A 17,791-nucleotide genomic window follows, 5' to 3' on the forward strand; every position below is an offset into this window, starting at 1 on the left:
TGTTTCCCTATACCTGGCAACCGCGCGACAACAGAGCGTAAATCGCTGTCATGTGAACACGCTCTAAGTTTTGCACAGACTTTAGTCTAACTAAATGAAACGACTAAAAAATTATCAAAACCACAGATTTTGTGATTAAATCTGTGGTCTTAACATTTTCTATTTTTACTTAATATGAATAATTACCACAATATCATCTTCACAACTACACAGAAAAATGACTTTATACAACCGAGTCTTTAAAAAAACTTGGCAATATTGCTAGCATTTCTACCCAACACTCAACATGGTTCTCAATGGCTGATTCTTCATGAAAAATTAACTGATGAGAATGCCTATTCGTTGATGGAATAGGTTATGGTTTTTAGCTATTACGACATTACCCATCGTTGCTTATAATGCTAGCGGAGAAATCACTGCTGTCTGAAGTTCCAATTCCACCACGAAAAAAATCAGAAAGTCCATTAGGAGATGATGGTCCACTACTGGAAACAAATGATGGAGGTCCACTCCAACCTACACCTGAAAATAAAATGTATTTACATTTACTAAAATGTATTTACATTTACTAAAATGTATTACAATTCGAAAAAATAGCCCAACAAACGTGTAAATTTCGCTATATGGGCCATTTTGGAAATCATACAATTTCATTTTATTTACAACAAAATTCATCTTTGGATTTAGAACATTCCTTGTCGAGAAGTAAAACTAAATAATAGAATTTCGCTATGGACCATATTTTTGGAAACCATAGAATCTCATTTTATTTATAACAAAATTCATCTTTGGATTTAAAAACTTCCCAGTCCAATAGTGAAACTCATAGAGTTAGGACTTGAAAAGGGTGCCAGAAATCAATTAGCGCTGTGTTGTAAATTTATTTTCTTCTACAAACAATTTAAACTTCGAATTAAAAAAAAAACTTTTGAAGTGAAATCACTCAATTTTTAGCATCTTCAGACTGGGGAAACTCAAAAGTGATTTTATTTAAACATCAATAATTGACTGAAATGCTGGAATAAGACTGAAGTAACTAAAAAAATGATTAACTAGAATGGATGAACTGTCTGAAAAATTTTGCAAATGTGATAAATAAAATAAACAAAATGTGGTGAAACGCTCACCAGTGATGACATTTTTAGGCATTCCAATTGAAAAGTCAGTCTCACCGCTTAAAAAATGAAATTAAATCAAATTTATTCACTCAAAATTTGTACAAAATATTCACAAAACTATTGAACAAGTCAGCTAAGCGAACTGTTTATTTTTCACGGTAACATAGCAAGTAAACAGTTGATATATGGAATATATTAAGAAATTGATAATATGTGAACTAAGAATCAAAGAATTAAACTGAAAAATATTAAACTATTCCTATCAAAATTTGGGAAAGGAACGGATTTAATTTAATTTACTTATCACATTGTGTACAAATACTTAACATGAGGAAAGGCACAACAGGCTCATGCCCAAAACTGTCCCATTTCCAATTTATACTATACTGTCCAAATCAAAATGTTGGTTATCTCACTTTCACTTTTCAAAATACAATTTGGTCTAAGCCTGTAATTACGATCAATAATTTATTATTTGTTTGTAAGTCATTACATTCATCAGTACCGTGAATAGCATTCTATTCTGATGGACATTATAATAGATTTATAATAGATAAAATCTTACCTCCAATCTCAGATCAGAAAAATCACTCATCTTCAAATGCTTTTAACTCAAGAATAGGAGGGAATTTCGCCAATGTGATGACATATTATTGTTCGTCTCGTCAAGTACTATCATTCCTCAGAGTTTGAGCGATTTCAATTTTTGCAAAAATCCGTGTTTTTTATTCATGGATTTCATGAAAAATACTAATCTCCCAGATTTGGTTGATATTCGGGCTATGGAGAGAGGTTGACCTAACAAGTGTTGTGCTATAATATGAGACGTTTCGCTACAATACAGGGTGAGTTATCCACTGAAACATAAAATCTTACCTCCACTCTCAGATCAGGAAAATCACTCATCTTCAAATGCTTATAACTCAAGAATAGGAGGGAATTTCGCCAATGTGATGACATATTATTGTTCCTCTTGTCACTAGTATCATTTCTGGGAGTTTGAGCGATTTTTTTACCATTTTTGCAATATAAATATCCAATCATAATCGATAATGCCGCATCCACACTCTCGCCAAGTGCGTACAAATGACGGCGAGCGGGAGAGTGTGGATGGGTGGTTTGCCAGCGCTTGCCATTGCTCCGGTTTTTGTTGAGCGAAGGCGAGTGACCAGCCGAGCATCCGCAAATGGTCACATTACAGTGTGGATGGCAAGACCAACTTGCCCAAGCTTTAATCTCTTAGTTCAATATAGAGAAAATATAGGATAAGAATATATCCCATGGTATACCCTATACCATCGCCCTAATTATGTTTCAATTTTCAATGTTAACTTGAGCCGATAGTCCTGGTACCTCTTTTTCGTGAAGCTATGTGAGGCTGGTAGTCTCTCATAGTGTGCCGTTCTTAGACTCTTACACCCAACAACACAGTAATAATAGACAGTAGTCAACAGTAATAGATCATAATTGACAAAAATTCAGCTTGAAATTTGGAACTTCAACGACTTATGTCCGGTTGTAGAGTCGCTACATAAAGTCACCCATAGTTAACAGAGCCATTAGTTAACAACTCGCCCATAAATAGATGTTCGTTGCAGAGTCGATTGCCAGACCCCTTTTAACTATGGCTCCGATAAGGCACACACATAAGTCACACTGCTGCTCATACCACTTTTTGCGTGGTATGCTTCTATCCAACTAATGTATTGGCAACGGGGAGCGAATCATTGTGAACAGTTCTTCCAAACCTCCAGTCGGATGACGTCACAACTTGGCGCTTGTTTATCATAACACTGCTGTCTGCTTATTTGTGTTGTTTATGTTTGGAGGTTACGAATCAAGATTGTAAACTGCAAACTAATTTGTAATTATTTCAGTTAGTTTGATTTTTGATAGCTAAAATTAGGTAAAATTATAGGTAGATAATTAGGTAAAATAAAATTAGAGGTAAGAGTAAAATAAGTGACTGGTGTATTTATTATTGTATAATATTTTTTTTTTAATTTTACCTGAATTATTTCATTGCCTTCTGGCATTTTGATATATCTTGGAAGCAAAGCAGCCAGTTTACAAGATATAATTATTTCTAATGACTCTGCATACGGTGCTTATTATTAAAAGTAATAATAATTAATTATTCAAATTTATTAAATTATAAAATTTATCAAAAATTGTATTAAATCGTCGTTCAAGCAGCTCGAATAGTCAATGATATTTTATCCAGTTTATTTACACTTTACCTACAGTTGCAAATAGTTAACGTTATTGTAATGTAATCAACGATTATGTATGACCATTTTCGTCTGTCTTTTAAAACATGCAAACAAGTCAACATAACCTTAAAATACACTTGGCGCGAATGTATTGTGGATTTATAAGCACGATTTTGGGCATTTAAATAAAGAGCGCTTTTAGTTATTGGTAGCCTCAGATGACGTCATCTGCTTGTAGGTTTTTCGTCTCTGCAACCTGTTTGTTGGCGCGCTGTTACCTATCGGCAGAGCAATAGCAAACAGAAAGTCTCTGCAACGAAATTGTCCTGTTAAATAGTTGAGTCCGCGCTGTTAACTATGGACAACGTTATTTGTCCACTCTGCAACGGGGCACTAAACCATGGGATATCTTCTTATGCTATCTTTTCTCTACGGTTCAATGTCATTTGAAATTTTCATCTTCGTTTACAATTATCAACTTCACAAACAAGATAAACTGTCAAATTGTTGGTTAGGTTATGTGTTTGGTAAACTGTTCAAACTAGACTTACTATTGTTAGGAGACTGTACCGACTGCGGCAGAGGCGTGGAAGGGTGTTTTGGAGGAGATGAAAGTGGTGTGCGATATAGCAGAGCTCTTGACATCTTGTCCAGAAACATATCAAGCTGGCGTAGAGATAACGCATTGTGGAGGGTCTCCAATGGACGTATCAAAGGCACACCACCACACCCTTCAAGAGCGGCTGCAAAAATAAATACATAATGCATAAAAAATACACTTCCAATCGCCGCTAAGCTACAAAAGAGGCATTTTAGTTTCATAAGAGCTAATTCCTTCATCTATAATATTATAAATAGATATTGTCCTTTATTGTAGACTAGCAGGTAGACATTGCTCCGCAATGTTTTATTCAAAATTTGAAAACTTGGCCTACTGAAATCTTGAAGAATTTAAAATAGGTCTATAACCATCCTCGGTAAATTAAGAATCAATAAGCAAAATTTCAAGTTAATCAGTCCTGTAGTTCAGACGTGATGATGCGTCATTCGTGAATTCCCTATCCGGTACATGTATAAGCCAATTCTTTACTTCAGGGGTCTCCAAACTTTTCCATCCAAGGGCCAAATTGTTAATTCTAGGGAGGCTTAGAGGGCCAATAGAAAGGATGTACGTGGAATTTGACTTGTGGGCCACAAACGACGGGGGATTTGGGGGTGTAAAATTATTATATTTCCATTAAAATAATATGAGGAGTTTAAAGTAGGTTTAATTAAAACACAGGAAGGAACAAACCAATTCATTTCATTTCAATACAAAGTCAAATTTATTGAGTGTAGAAAGGTCATAAGAAAACTTGAGAATGCATGAGCTTAGGAAGTTGAACAAAATATGATAACTTTTTCTCAATAGTAATAAGACAACTTGACAATACACGAATTTACAAAAAGTTACCAAGCTAAAAGAGAATACTTATTTTTAGTGAGAATATTGCATTTTTTCCACTCAAAATGTCCGCCCATTTAGGATCAAACTTTGTGGTTCCAATCATTAAAATTTATTCCAAATGTTCATCTGATAAGGAAGATTTGTATTTGGATTTAACAAACTTCATTTTTGATAATGTCTATAGACTTGTTGAAGAATTATTGAAAATAGGCCTATAAGAATCCTCGGTTAATTAATAATTTATAAGTAGCATTTCAAGAAAATCAGTCCAGTACTTCAGAAGTACAAGCATAATTTTCCTATCCTCTACACGTGTATACGTGTTCAAGTCAGTTCTTTCCTTTGTAATAGTATCGAAGATGATAGATAGGTGGATGATATATCCATCTATCTATCATCGTCTATACTATAATAAAGGAAATTAATGAGAATAAATTTTGAAAGGTTTGAGATATCGATGTGCGGGTTTCACCATACCTTTTCTCTGGAAATCCTGTATCGGAATCATGTATCATATGACAACCTTTCAATTAAAAAAAGAAGTTGGATCCAAAATGGCGGTTCCAAAATGGCGGAAAAAATTTGGGTGCGACGGGAAACCTGTTTTTTTTATTCGAAAAGGATCCCCAATCATACCTATCTTCTAATTTCCCTTTTAAGAGAAATGTTCTGCTGCTTCCTTACAACAACTGAAAGCATGACAAATAGTTGAAAACTTGATGATCATCAAATCTTGAAGAATTTAAAATAGGTTTATAACCATCCTCGGTTAAGCAAGAATCTATATGCAAAATTTCAAGTTAATCAGTCCAGTACTTCAGTCAGTTCATCACTACGTGATGATGCGTCAAACATAATTTTCCTATACTTTACACATGTATACACGTGTTTTATAGTATAGAAGATAATAGATGGATGGATGATCATTGTTATTTTACTAAAAGATAGAATAAGTTGAATAGTTTCCCTTTCAGAGGGAATTTTAACAACCCACAAAAATCATTTTTCATTTGAAGATATAACGAAAAGGTACATATGACCTTATTTTTTTTGCTCAGCTTGCCAAAATATCCCTCATTCCAATATTAACATTTTCGACTGACTGTACAGTGAGTCAGTCATTCTATCAGGGCTCGAATAATTTTGAAATTTTAATTAAATAAAAATGGAAGAGAATAATTTATTTATGTAAATATCAACACCTTTATTCAAAGACATATTAACTGCATGCGTTTTCATATTGCCGATACAGCATTGATGAAACTGTAGAGGTTTATTTAGCACTTTGTCTCAAAAAACTGTTCTAGCTCAAAAATTAATAATCCATGCCACGTGTAGGCCTAAAAATTGCATCAGGAAAACGAATTTTCAAAACTATGTTTTTTCTAAACATATGCTTTTGAGATAATTTCTTTGATGCAGCTGTTTCACATTCACCATATTATTATACAGAGTTTGTGAAAATGAAAATATTTATTAATATTATCAAAACAATACTATTATTATATTTATAATAAAAATATTATCATTATTATTAAGAATATTTATCAATTATCAAAACAATATTATTGAGGTTAAGTGCTATCAGGTAGAAAGCAGTAATAGAAACATGTTCCTTTTTTAATTTCGACCATATGATTTGGTGATTTTGTAATGAAATCGTATGCACCATTGATAAAATTTGAACATTAATTCAGAAAAATCTAGAAGGAAAATTGAAATTTGGGCTTTCAGGTGCACGAGATTGATATTTTTAGAATTTATGTGCAAAATTTGGAGATCTAAATCATTCCTGTTTTTCCGGTATGCAATCCACAAGTTGACATGTTTTGATGCGAACAAACGAACACACGAACAAACACAACCCTACTCTCTCTTATTATATAGATAGATAGATTTAAATGGAAAGAAGGACTTACCAGCAACAGCAGCCGTGTTGGGAATCATGTCTCTTAGATTTGGCGCGCTGGAGGATCCACTGATGACTGCGGTGGAGAAGAGGCTGTTGGAGCTGCCCCTGGCGTGGGCTATGTGACCCCCACACGTGGCGTGAAAGTAGCTCATCTGGCCTGAGATGCTGTGTCTATGGCGTCGGGACAGACCAGGGTCTGGGGGGGAAAGATGGGTCACACCCAAACAATGGGATACAGATTGGGTTCGCCTCTCAAAAGTTGGCTTTCTTATTTTATTTTGTGGACTATCTTTAGCTGTTTCTGGTCCCTTTGGACTATCTGGACTATTTTTAGTTCCCTCCGATTGATCGGACTTTGATTGGGTTAGAATGATTAACGGTTTAGAGCCATCGGAAACATATTCTGATGGCGATATTCTATCACCACACTCCCCCCAACCTAGATCATTGCTACAACAAGAAGCCGACCACATGTCAAAATAATCGTTTCCCGAGGTACTCTCAAGCAATGTGTTGGGTGAATTTTTATGCTCAATATTCCTACAAGAATGGGAGGATTTTTTCTTGACATACCGCTTGAACTGACTTGGGGACTCTTTCGACAAAAATTTATCTTCACATTCATTTTGAAGATCATTTCTATCAGCAAACTTGTTTTTCCTGATCGCGCCTAAATTCTTTTCCCCATCATTCTTCGATTCGATCTGAGGGAAAGAAATATTCTTCTTCATTTGATCACTGACGATCTTCTTCTCCTTATGAGTGAAAACTTCAACATGAGCGAGATCTAGAGCTTGTAGATCGATCCCTGTGGCAGATGACATCTTCATCTCGAGTTGCTTTTTGTTAGTGAAAAAACCTTTTCTTTCGCGTTTCTTCAATTTTGAAAAGAGAGTAGACGCAAGCTCCATCTTATCCTTGCAAGGACCGCTTTGGCCACTACTCAGATCAACACTCCTCGATCGATTTCCAAAAATATTAAGATGTTTAAATCTGGCCGCAGCGAATTTATTTGGTTTCGATATTACAGATTCTATGTCATTTTTTCTATTACTTTTATTGAAGGTGGAATCCCCAGATATTCTACTATTGAAAACTAGTAAATTCTCTTTATATTTTTTCTGTTTCTTGATAATTGACATTTCTTCTTCTTTGCTAAGTGATTCACCTATCCCTACATCATTCAAATGATAATATTATTCTAAACAAATTGGAAAATAAAAATGGTCGTTGAGATTTATTAAAAGTTTAATTTGTTTGGATGTTTATTGATAGAGAAGGCAGGAAGAAGACAAGGTTGAAGGGTAGAAAAGCAACAAAAGAAAAAGAAAGTAAAGTGAATATGAAATGGGGAAGCCTCAGGTATCAAAAAATAATATTTTAATGAATGAAAATTATTCACAATGAAAATAAATGAACTGAAATTATTAGAAAAATGGTAAACCATCCTTTAAAAATACCTACTCCAGTATAGAAATTGAAAATCAAAGTACCATTTTTTCTACTTTATTTAAAAAAAGTAATTTTATTACAAAAATAAAAGGATACTTTGATTTTTATAGAAATACGAGTAGCCCTTACTAAGAAAATGAATACCTACTCCAGTGTATTGAATATTCTGAGTTGTCATTCAACATTAGAAAAAATCTTTTGATAACATAGTTTCAGATAGATTTCAACACATCTTAGATATTTCATTGAGAATCAAATGAAAGTGACAAATACATTAAACTACAGATTTCAAGTTGCAAAAATTTGTTACAATTCAAAGAATAGTTTAGCTCCACTTAGGTAAAACCGCTTTCACCTCTGGTTCTTTTAAAGACAGTAATCAAGTTATTTACAACTATAGATCAGATATTGAGTGAATAAATGTAGAATTGTATAATTGAACCAGTCATTGAAAGAAAATGAAACTAGTGTGGAGATGTCTAGAATCTATTAAAAGGAAGAAAAGTTTCTGGATTTGAAGGGTGCAAAACCAATACTTTGTTATGCCAAAATTTCAAAATTCTGGAATTCAACGTCATGAAGATGTATGTACCATTTTTCTTGTTGATTATCAATATATGGCCATATCAAAGCTTCTAGTGAATGATTTATCTACTAATTATTGGTTAATTGAATTTTGAGGATTATCATGAGATAATGCAATCACTATGGATTTTATATTTGGATTAAGACAATCCTGATAAATATAAGTTACTAAATATACTACATCTGAGATTTAGGATTTGAATTTACAGTAATAGATAGATGATAATACTATTGAAGGCATTGAAATGGTTAAACTTTTTAGAAAAATCGTCTGAAATCTGCACTTGCTCCTTAAAAAAATATTTTAGAGATTTAGGATCTTTATAATTAATTATAGAGAATAAGGATTTACAGTAATATATAGATGGTAGTGCTATTAAACACATTGAAATGGTTAAAAGTTTTAGAAAAATCGTCTGAAATCTGCACTTGCTCCTTAAAAAAAATATTTTAGAGATTTAGGATCTTTATAATTAATTATAGAGATTTAGGATTTAAATTTACAGTAATAGATAGATGATAATACTATTGAAGGCATTGAAATGGTTAAACGTTTTAGAAAAATCGTCTGAAATCTGCACTTGCTCCTTAAAAAAAATATTTTAGAGATTTAGGATATTTATAATTAATTATAGAGATTTAGGATTTAAATTTACAGTAATAGATAGATGGTAAACGCATTGAAATGGTTAAACTTTTTAGGAAAATCGTCTGAAATCTGCACTTGCTCCTTTAAAAAAATTATGAAGTTACATGCGAGTAATTGATGAATAATTCAAGATTGAAGAACTGCCGCTCCAGTGGAATTGAAATTTGTGAAACCAAAACATGCATGTTAATGAAAATATATTAGTTTGGAAAGATGGCGGAAGAAATGGGGGGTCCAATAATCATTTCATGGGAAGCCAAACTGATGCTTCAATCCAACCCTTAACACCAATAAACTGCTTGCATGCATATTGTAAAGAATAATATTATAAAACATTTTTCAATATAAGCTATGTATTTTGTGGAATGAATAGGTAGCTTTGGCTAATGTTGCTTGGGAAATCGAGAGCTGGAAATGGAATTATAAGAGGTTCTGTTTTAGAAATATATCATGATAAAAAGTGGTTGATAATTTCTATTTTTGGTTTCAATTATTTGGAAAGCATAATTTTATTTAGAATGTTCTTATGAAGAACGCGTTATTTGAGGATATTTAAAGTTGGAACTTTAAGGTGCGTACAGATTTACGCGCCGCGATCATGAGCAATTCACTTTTAATCAGCTGATGCCAAGCTTTTTATACCTGTATCTTACCGTTTCTGTAAAAATACAGATATAGTCAGCTGATTAGAAGTGAATTGCTCATGTTCGCGGCGCGTATATCTGTACGCACCTTAACATAAGAAGAGATTGTGTACTGATAATTCACAGATAGGTACATTATACAATAGTGTAAGTTAAAAGGATTAGGACTAGATTTTTGTAGAGCAGAAAGCCTAGGATGAAGAATACTAGAAATGCTAGTAAACAATTAAAAGCATTTGTTCGATTATCAATTAGTAATATTGTATATAACTGTAAGCAAAACAATATTAACAAGAATGTAATTACTCCTTTACTGGAAGTTATATTGACGCAGTTAATGTGAACAGTTAGTGTGGTGAAGATACTTTAGTCAAGCAAAAGTCATCATTAAATAAGCATTGATAAAAAAATATAAGTGAAAAAAATCTAATGAGATCTTTTTCTAATAATGGTAATTTGAAAATAGTGACAAAGCATAAAACTTAACTTTAAATTGGCGTAGATTCGTGATAGGAAAGTTTTTTTGTGATAAATCGCAAAATCCTCAATTGTTTTCTATTTTAGCTTGGAGAACATTGAGTATTGAGATGGTCTTCTATAGCCGCGCTATTTTAGCTTGACAATAACGTGTTTGTATTTTGATCACCTAAGAGGCACTTAATTAAATAACCGATGACTGCTAAGTATATTGTATAATATATAAGGTATAGTTAAGTTTGTAGTGAGTATATTTGTTCCATTGATCAGTAGAAAATTTCAAGTTGATTCAGCACCGATTCGAATTTTTATCATGCAGATATTCATTGGGACCACTTGACTACTATTAATTATATATTTTATAATTATATTAAATATCTGTGATTAATTTGACTCTAGCCTTGTCACCGGACAAACCATACACGGCCTCTCAGGTCAAATAAACAAATAAATTAAAATAAACTAATAAATGATGAAAAGGCAGCGCACCACTCAAAACTAAACCTTGAACATAACACTAAATTAGTAGACACATTAGTAAAAAAAGCATAGTCACTGGAATACTATGCTGTGTGTAATCGAATTGTTGTCTGTTTAGAAATTTCCTGTAAGAAAATTTATGAACTTCACTCAAATCTACAAATTTAAATTTGTGAGTGAAAATTTGTCTTGCATAAAAATCTAATCTTTGAATTCTATAAACAATACTATTACGCTACAATAAGTATCCTTATTGGTATTATCTACTAATAATACTTTTTAATAAGTATTTAAAATGATCTAATAATTTTCAAAGAGATCTACCAATAATGAAAGATGTAAAAAAGTTGGTTACTATTTAATTGTACATTTACTAGCTGCATCGAATTTAAAACAAAATTGAAAAAAAGGTTTGTGATTATTAACAAAAATAAGATAAGGGACATTTATTCATAATTATATTTAAATTTGCACCCTTTCTATCCAGATTATCAAAATCAAGTGGAAATTTCTATTTGTGAGCTTAGATTAACAAAAACTGTAACTTAATCTGTCGCTAAACAGGAAACAAGAAATAAAATCTTCATCCAACAAAGATGTCATCCAAACAATTTTTCATCAAAAAACAAAAATTCAGGGAATCAGGAACTGGATATATTATTAAAAACAGTCATACGGATACAGGTGCTTTAATTTTACCTAATATAAGAGATTATTAGATAATTTATTGTTATTAATATTATCTAACCCGAGAGATTATTGGATAATTTATTGATGGAAATTATCGAGATATTGCATTTATTCGAATGTTAATGAATTAATTTACAGTATTTAATTTGGATTTTCGTTTAATAATGATTATTAGATAATTTATTGTTATTTATAAGTGAGTGCATTAACTCTATCATTCAACTCGCCTATACCTGCATTCATTACAGAGCACAGTAATTTCCGCTCTAGTGTTACCTATGCTAGAAGGCAGTTTCTCCAAACTAGAGCGGGAAAACAGTTTTTGTAAATGGAACATCAAAATAATTAATTTCTAGATAGTTTTTAAATATTACTCCATTTGTCATTTCCACTAAACACTGTATGTTTCAGTGTGATATGTGAAGAACTTCGATATTTTCAGTTTGAGAATTTCATTTTTTTACCCAAATATCTATTTTTCACATTTGATGTTAACGGTGGAAAAATATGATCAATGTGTAAAACGTGTGCAAAGTATCTTTGCTGCAATCATGAACTATTCCATCTATTATAAACTACTTCTAAGCCTACGGCTCTACTCACTAGTTACAGTACGAAATTCTACATTATTTATGAAGGTGGTCATCATATTATATTTGATGAATGGGATTATTTATGAGTGATCTGAGTGAGACTCGTGCGTCGAGTGAAGATTCAGATTGGGATGTGATTCACTAAGCCAACTAAGAGAGTTCACTATTCCAGAGGAAAAATGGAAAAGTTCCGCAGGTCATAAATTGTCACTCAGCTAAAAAAGTCAACACACCAAGTAACTTGAAATATTTCACAGTTTGTCTAAACTCCCTTGATTGGTTATCACTTTTCTGAAGCTTCGGAAATGGTTTTTTATTCTTGTCTTCAGAAAGAATATTGTGAAGGAAAGTAATACAGTGCAATTCATTCCCCAGATTTGGCTGCCAGTTCATATTAAAAACCAAATTACGAGGGTCATTTTTTCAACCTCCGATTGGTCATGAATGAAAGACGAATGTTTATCAAAGAATAATTTTTCCACTAAAAGTAATTCTTCAACAGAGATTGCAGTGAAGGTTAGGGAATTTATAATACCAGTGGACCAGCCTACCAAAACCCTCTCCATAAAATTCTGCAGAGACTTGAAATGTTGTCAAAAATCCACTTTATTTTAATAAAAGTTATTATTTAAATAAAAATTAACATTTTACAGGAGCATGTTTTCGTGTGTGCTCACACATCATCAGCTGTGACAAAGTTGGCTATGACGTTATCTTAGAGCTCCTCGTTAATTTGGAAGCTCTGCCCTGAAGTCATGTCTTGAGTTTCTGGAGAAGGTATAAGTTACTATAGCCAAGTCAGGTTTGTATGGTGCGTTATGGAAATCATCCAATTTGATTTGTTGGAGAAGCCGTTTTGTTGCACTGGCACTGTAAGTCCGAATTGACATGCATCACAACTATTCTGGAAGTCATTTCAACTGACGACTTCAATTTTCCGAGACCATTCAAACACAACATCATCACTCATAACGTTCCCTGCTTTCTCGTTATTAATCATTATTAATTATTATTATAATCATAACTGATCATTCTTCGTAAGTTTTATGCTAAACTATTGCCTTTTGTACGCAAAAACGTATAAAGTTAGCAATAGTAACTGGCACTTGACGGGAGACTAAAGTGTCGCAGTCATATTTGTGGGTCTATAACTCGACAACAATTGACGATTTGGCCGGACCGATCACAGGTGGGGATTGGTGGGGATGACAAGCCGTTCTCACTCTGTGAAAATCGCCCCCCTAGGTTTGTGTCCTATGATATGTGATCGGAGGTTGAAAAAATACCCTAATATATGCAACTGAATTACCAGATCCAACTGAAAATTCACATTCGAAACACAGGTTTTCATCAATTTCTTTCAAACGAGCAGCGTGTCATTCAGTGTAGAATTATCTCACATGCATTACTTTCAATAGAACAAATGTTAGGAACCGTGAGAGACACAATACTCTAGTCCGAAATAAAATAAGTAGAAATTTAAGGAGCTGAGTGAGATCCAAAACTCTAGTTCAAAATAAAAGCAAAGTTGAAATTTAAGGAACCATGAGATACAATACACTGGTCCAAAATAAAAGAAGCATGAGTTGAAATTTAAGGAACCCATGAGATACAATACTCTAGTTCAAAATGAAAAAGTTGAAGTTTTTGCAGATTGAATGGAGAGAGTAATTTACCTGCTTGAATACCTTTGGGAAGGGGCTCTCTGGAATGGTCGAAGCTTCTAGATCTCGGTTCAGTTTCAGGCAGATTGGAGATTTGAGTCTTGGCCGATGATGAGAATGATAGACTTAAACCGCGGCCTCCGACTCGCTTCGCGTGATTTATTTATTCAATGATACACAATTTATTAAAAAGATTGGGGAAGAGACCAACAGGCACAGCCCAAACTGATCCCTCCCCGAATTTTGATTCATTAATCAATGATACACAAAACACTACAAAGCACAATAATTATTTTTTGTTTTATTAATTAATTTATTTATTCAATGATACCAAAACATGAATCATTGAAATGATTAGGGAAGGACCAACAGGCACAGCCCAAACTGATCCCTCCCCGAATTTTGATTCATTAATCAATGATACACAAAACACTACAAAGCACAATAATTATTTTTTGTTTTATTAATTAATTTATTTATTCAATGATACCAAAACATGAATCATTGAAATGATTAGGGAAGGACCAACAGGCACAGCCCAAACTGATCCCTCCCCGAATTTTGATTCATTGACAGTTATTGATAATGTCAGTGATTGACAATGGTGTAACAACCGAAACCGGTCTTTCTAGTAAATATCAATAAATCTGTGGTTTTTGACAATTCATTAGTATTTTTCTTTAATATGAATAATTACCACAATATCAACTTTTCAACTACACAAAAAGTGGAACATAACCTACTTTTTTGGCTTAGAAGGCCAAAAGTAGGTTATGTTCCACTTTTTGTGTAGTTGAAAAGTTGATATTGTGGTAATTATTCATATTAAAGAAAAAAAATAATAATGAATTGTCAAAAACCACAGATTTATTGATATTTAGAAAGACCGGTTTCGGTTGTTACACCATTGTCAATCTCTGACATTATCAATAATTGTCAATAAATCTGTGGTTTTTGACAATTTCCTAGTATTTTTATTTAATGGGTTATGTTTCATTCACTTTTAAATTAGAGCCTTGAAAACAAGACATTTTAAACACATCAGGATTTAAATGAGACAAAACATTTTTAGAAATATTTATTTGTTAAACAGTTTATATCGAGAGGAACAATAATAAATCATCACATTGGCGAAATTCTCTCCTATTCTTGAGTTATAAGCATTTGAAGATGAGTGATTTTTCTGATCTGAGAGTGGTGGTAAGATGCAATGTTTCAGTGAATAACTCAACCTGTATGTATTGAAACGTATTATATTATAGCACAACATTTGTTAGGTCAACCTCTATGTACATAGACCGAATATCAACCAAATCTGGGACATTTGAATTTTTCATGAAATCCATGAAAACATCACGGATTTTTGAAAAAATTTCCAAAAATTAAAATCGTTTTATTCATGAAAGACCAGGTTAATTAGATATATTACTTTCAAGATTTTCTGAGAGATGAGCCAATACTTTTGTTTTTCATGCTATCAGAAAAAACTTGGAAATAAGATATTAAATAATGGAATTGAACCTTTGATAGAATATTATATTTGTGATATCAAATAAGATTTTTCTGTGTTGAGTAACTCCTTTCATAAGTTACTGTCACTTGTGCACATATAATTAATATTTTTGAATACCGTCAAGCAGCCTCTTCATGGGTCGTTCAAGGTAAACTTGAATACAATAATGAAAATGTATACATTTATGAAGTCGTGATTTGTAGTTCCAAAGGCGAGAAATCTTTAAAATAAAAAACATTATAAACATTGCAGGTGCTAACAAGCCGTCTACTTTTATTAGTAACCATTAATTGCACATCTAGATTTAAGCCTTGTACCTGTGTCATATTGGTAAGTGCAAATACACAATATAAGAGTACAAGCAATGTTAAATTATACAAGCAAATTACGCTGGATTCGGATACAATTCTGGATTCTGGATTCTGGATTCACTGTCACTGTTGTGTGCGTATCTAGCTTCAAGGTGTGTGCACACACCTAAGCGCCACGAACACTCGCATTTTCTGACTTTGCCTTGTTTAACAATTTGTATTGTTAAATAATTGACCGAAACGAAGCTGAGGTCTTCTTTCGACTCGATCGGCTTTTGTCTGTTTGTTTGTTTATACCGCAGTTATTGTCCGATTTGGATGAAATTTGGTATGCAAGTTCTTTGAAACAAGGCGCAGAAACGTATTTGTAACGATTTTTGATAAGACCTCCGGTTTTAATATAAATTGAATATAAATTGTGCCGCTCTAAAATGTGCTGTATTGAATGAATGGTATCGTTGAAATGCTATCGATAGAGGACAAGATTTGTCAGCGGCGATCCTTGAAACGTCTGAGCCGCTCCAAATCATACTGTATTTATTAATTGGAGAAAACTTCTCACTTGATTGCACCCATTTATTCTTCCCTTTTCAACACGATATTTCCCTGTTTCATAGATGAATAGTTTCTAGACCTACCGAACCGGCCGGAGACATCACAGCTTAGTTAGCTCTTGTTTTCGTTTTAGTATGAGATCGGAAACCGACTTGTGAGCATAAACATTCTGCATAGAATCCACTTTTCATGAAAAACATTATTAGCAACCTCCTGTCATTGTCACCAACAAACCCATGTTATTTGGAATCATTTCCGTCTCACTATCGTCTGTGAGACGATTCATAGTCTAAATTGCCTACTGCATATTCCATTCTTCTGTCAGTTGACCGATTTCTTATAATTAATTGTTAGAAAATTTGTAATATTGTAAATATGTGGACGATATGAAGGTACCTCCTTGAGAGACATTTATAAGTCCGGTGTCCCTGGAAACAATGTCTTTAGCACTTTCAATGGAGAAAATAATAGATGACATGGATAAATCTTCACAATATACTGTACTTTCTTAATGGCCCTTCTCATTAGTTTGAAAGTTGTAGGCTATTCATGAGCGCGGTCTACTGTTCGCAGAACTACTAGTTATTATCAAACGAAAATCCCAATTAAATGCTGTAAATCACCCCGTGGACTTCTGCTACTGCAAATATTGACAACAGGGTAAACAGCTAGATGGAAATTTGTATTGTTGGCTGTGAATAAATTGAATTGAATTGCTTCTCATTGATGGAAATCACGTGTTCGTGGCACTCAGTCTTAGAATGATTTAATTGAACAGACAATCAATTATATAAGACTCACTTTATAGGAATTGGAGCAGACGTTTTTATTTTTGGCCTGGTCGAAATCGTAACGGGTTTCTTTTCAACTGATGAAGAACTTCCTTCTGTTCCAGGTGAATCCTGCAATAATAATAGACGCACTGTAAACACATTGAATGAATTAGCCAGCGTACATAGAAATTACGGGAGTATGCGTCAATTTAGAAATTTATTTCTCGGTTTGTTTTTGAGAATGTGTAAAATAATACGGGCACCATCGTAGTGCTGTTGGTCAGATAAAGGGGCATACTGTAAATTATAGGAGCATAGGGGCATATAATGCGGAGATGAGAGCCCACTGTAAGCCACTTTTTATTAAAAGTAGAGTAATGACAATTATTTGTTTGTACATGTACACCCTGCTACTACAGGTCAAGTCTGAGGAAACAAACCTAACCAGCAACTAAAACATCCACACACACACACACACACACACACACACCACACACACACACACACACACACACACACACCATACAAGAAGCTATGCAAATTTGCATATACCACAAGTACGGTTATCAAAGACCTTAAGAAGCCATGTAAATGTAGTAGGTTTGAGACTCTTCAATCACCTTCCACAAGAAATAAGAAATTTCCCGTTTTTGAAGTTTAAAGATGCGCTTTACAATTTTCTAGTCAAAAATCCCTTTTACAGCTTGAAAGAGTA

The 17,791-nt window shown here is 33.2% G+C and overlaps 2 protein-coding genes across 10 annotated transcripts in view; both read right to left on the reverse strand.

Moving 5' to 3' along the window:
• LOC120354754 (inositol hexakisphosphate and diphosphoinositol-pentakisphosphate kinase-like) overlaps window positions 1–14,077 on the reverse strand; it is a 30,755-nt gene extending 16,678 nt beyond the window's left edge. The window contains exons 1-4 of the mRNA XM_039442266.1: window positions 13,949–14,077; window positions 6,698–6,886; window positions 3,883–4,074; window positions 384–522 (exon numbers count right to left, since the gene is read on the reverse strand). Coding sequence (XP_039298200.1) covers window positions 384–522; window positions 3,883–4,074; window positions 6,698–6,842 — 476 coding nt within the window. The 5' untranslated portion in view covers window positions 6,843–6,886; window positions 13,949–14,077. The remainder of the gene's footprint in view (window positions 1–383; window positions 523–3,882; window positions 4,075–6,697; window positions 6,887–13,948) is intronic.
• A 3,008-nt stretch (window positions 14,078–17,085) lies between these two features.
• Window positions 17,086–17,791, reverse strand: part of LOC111055284 (inositol hexakisphosphate and diphosphoinositol-pentakisphosphate kinase) — a 75,869-nt gene continuing 75,163 nt past the window's right edge. For all 9 annotated transcript variants that reach the window (XM_039442256.1, XM_039442262.1, XM_039442260.1 and 6 more), the window contains one exon: window positions 17,086–17,205. In XM_039442256.1, the coding sequence (XP_039298190.1) occupies window positions 17,101–17,205 (105 nt within the window). In that variant the 3' untranslated portion in view covers window positions 17,086–17,100. The remainder of the gene's footprint in view (window positions 17,206–17,791) is intronic.

This window comes from Nilaparvata lugens, chromosome X (genome assembly GCF_014356525.2).
Source record: "Nilaparvata lugens isolate BPH chromosome X, ASM1435652v1, whole genome shotgun sequence".
In the NCBI taxonomy this organism is placed as follows: domain Eukaryota; kingdom Metazoa; phylum Arthropoda; class Insecta; order Hemiptera; family Delphacidae; genus Nilaparvata; species Nilaparvata lugens.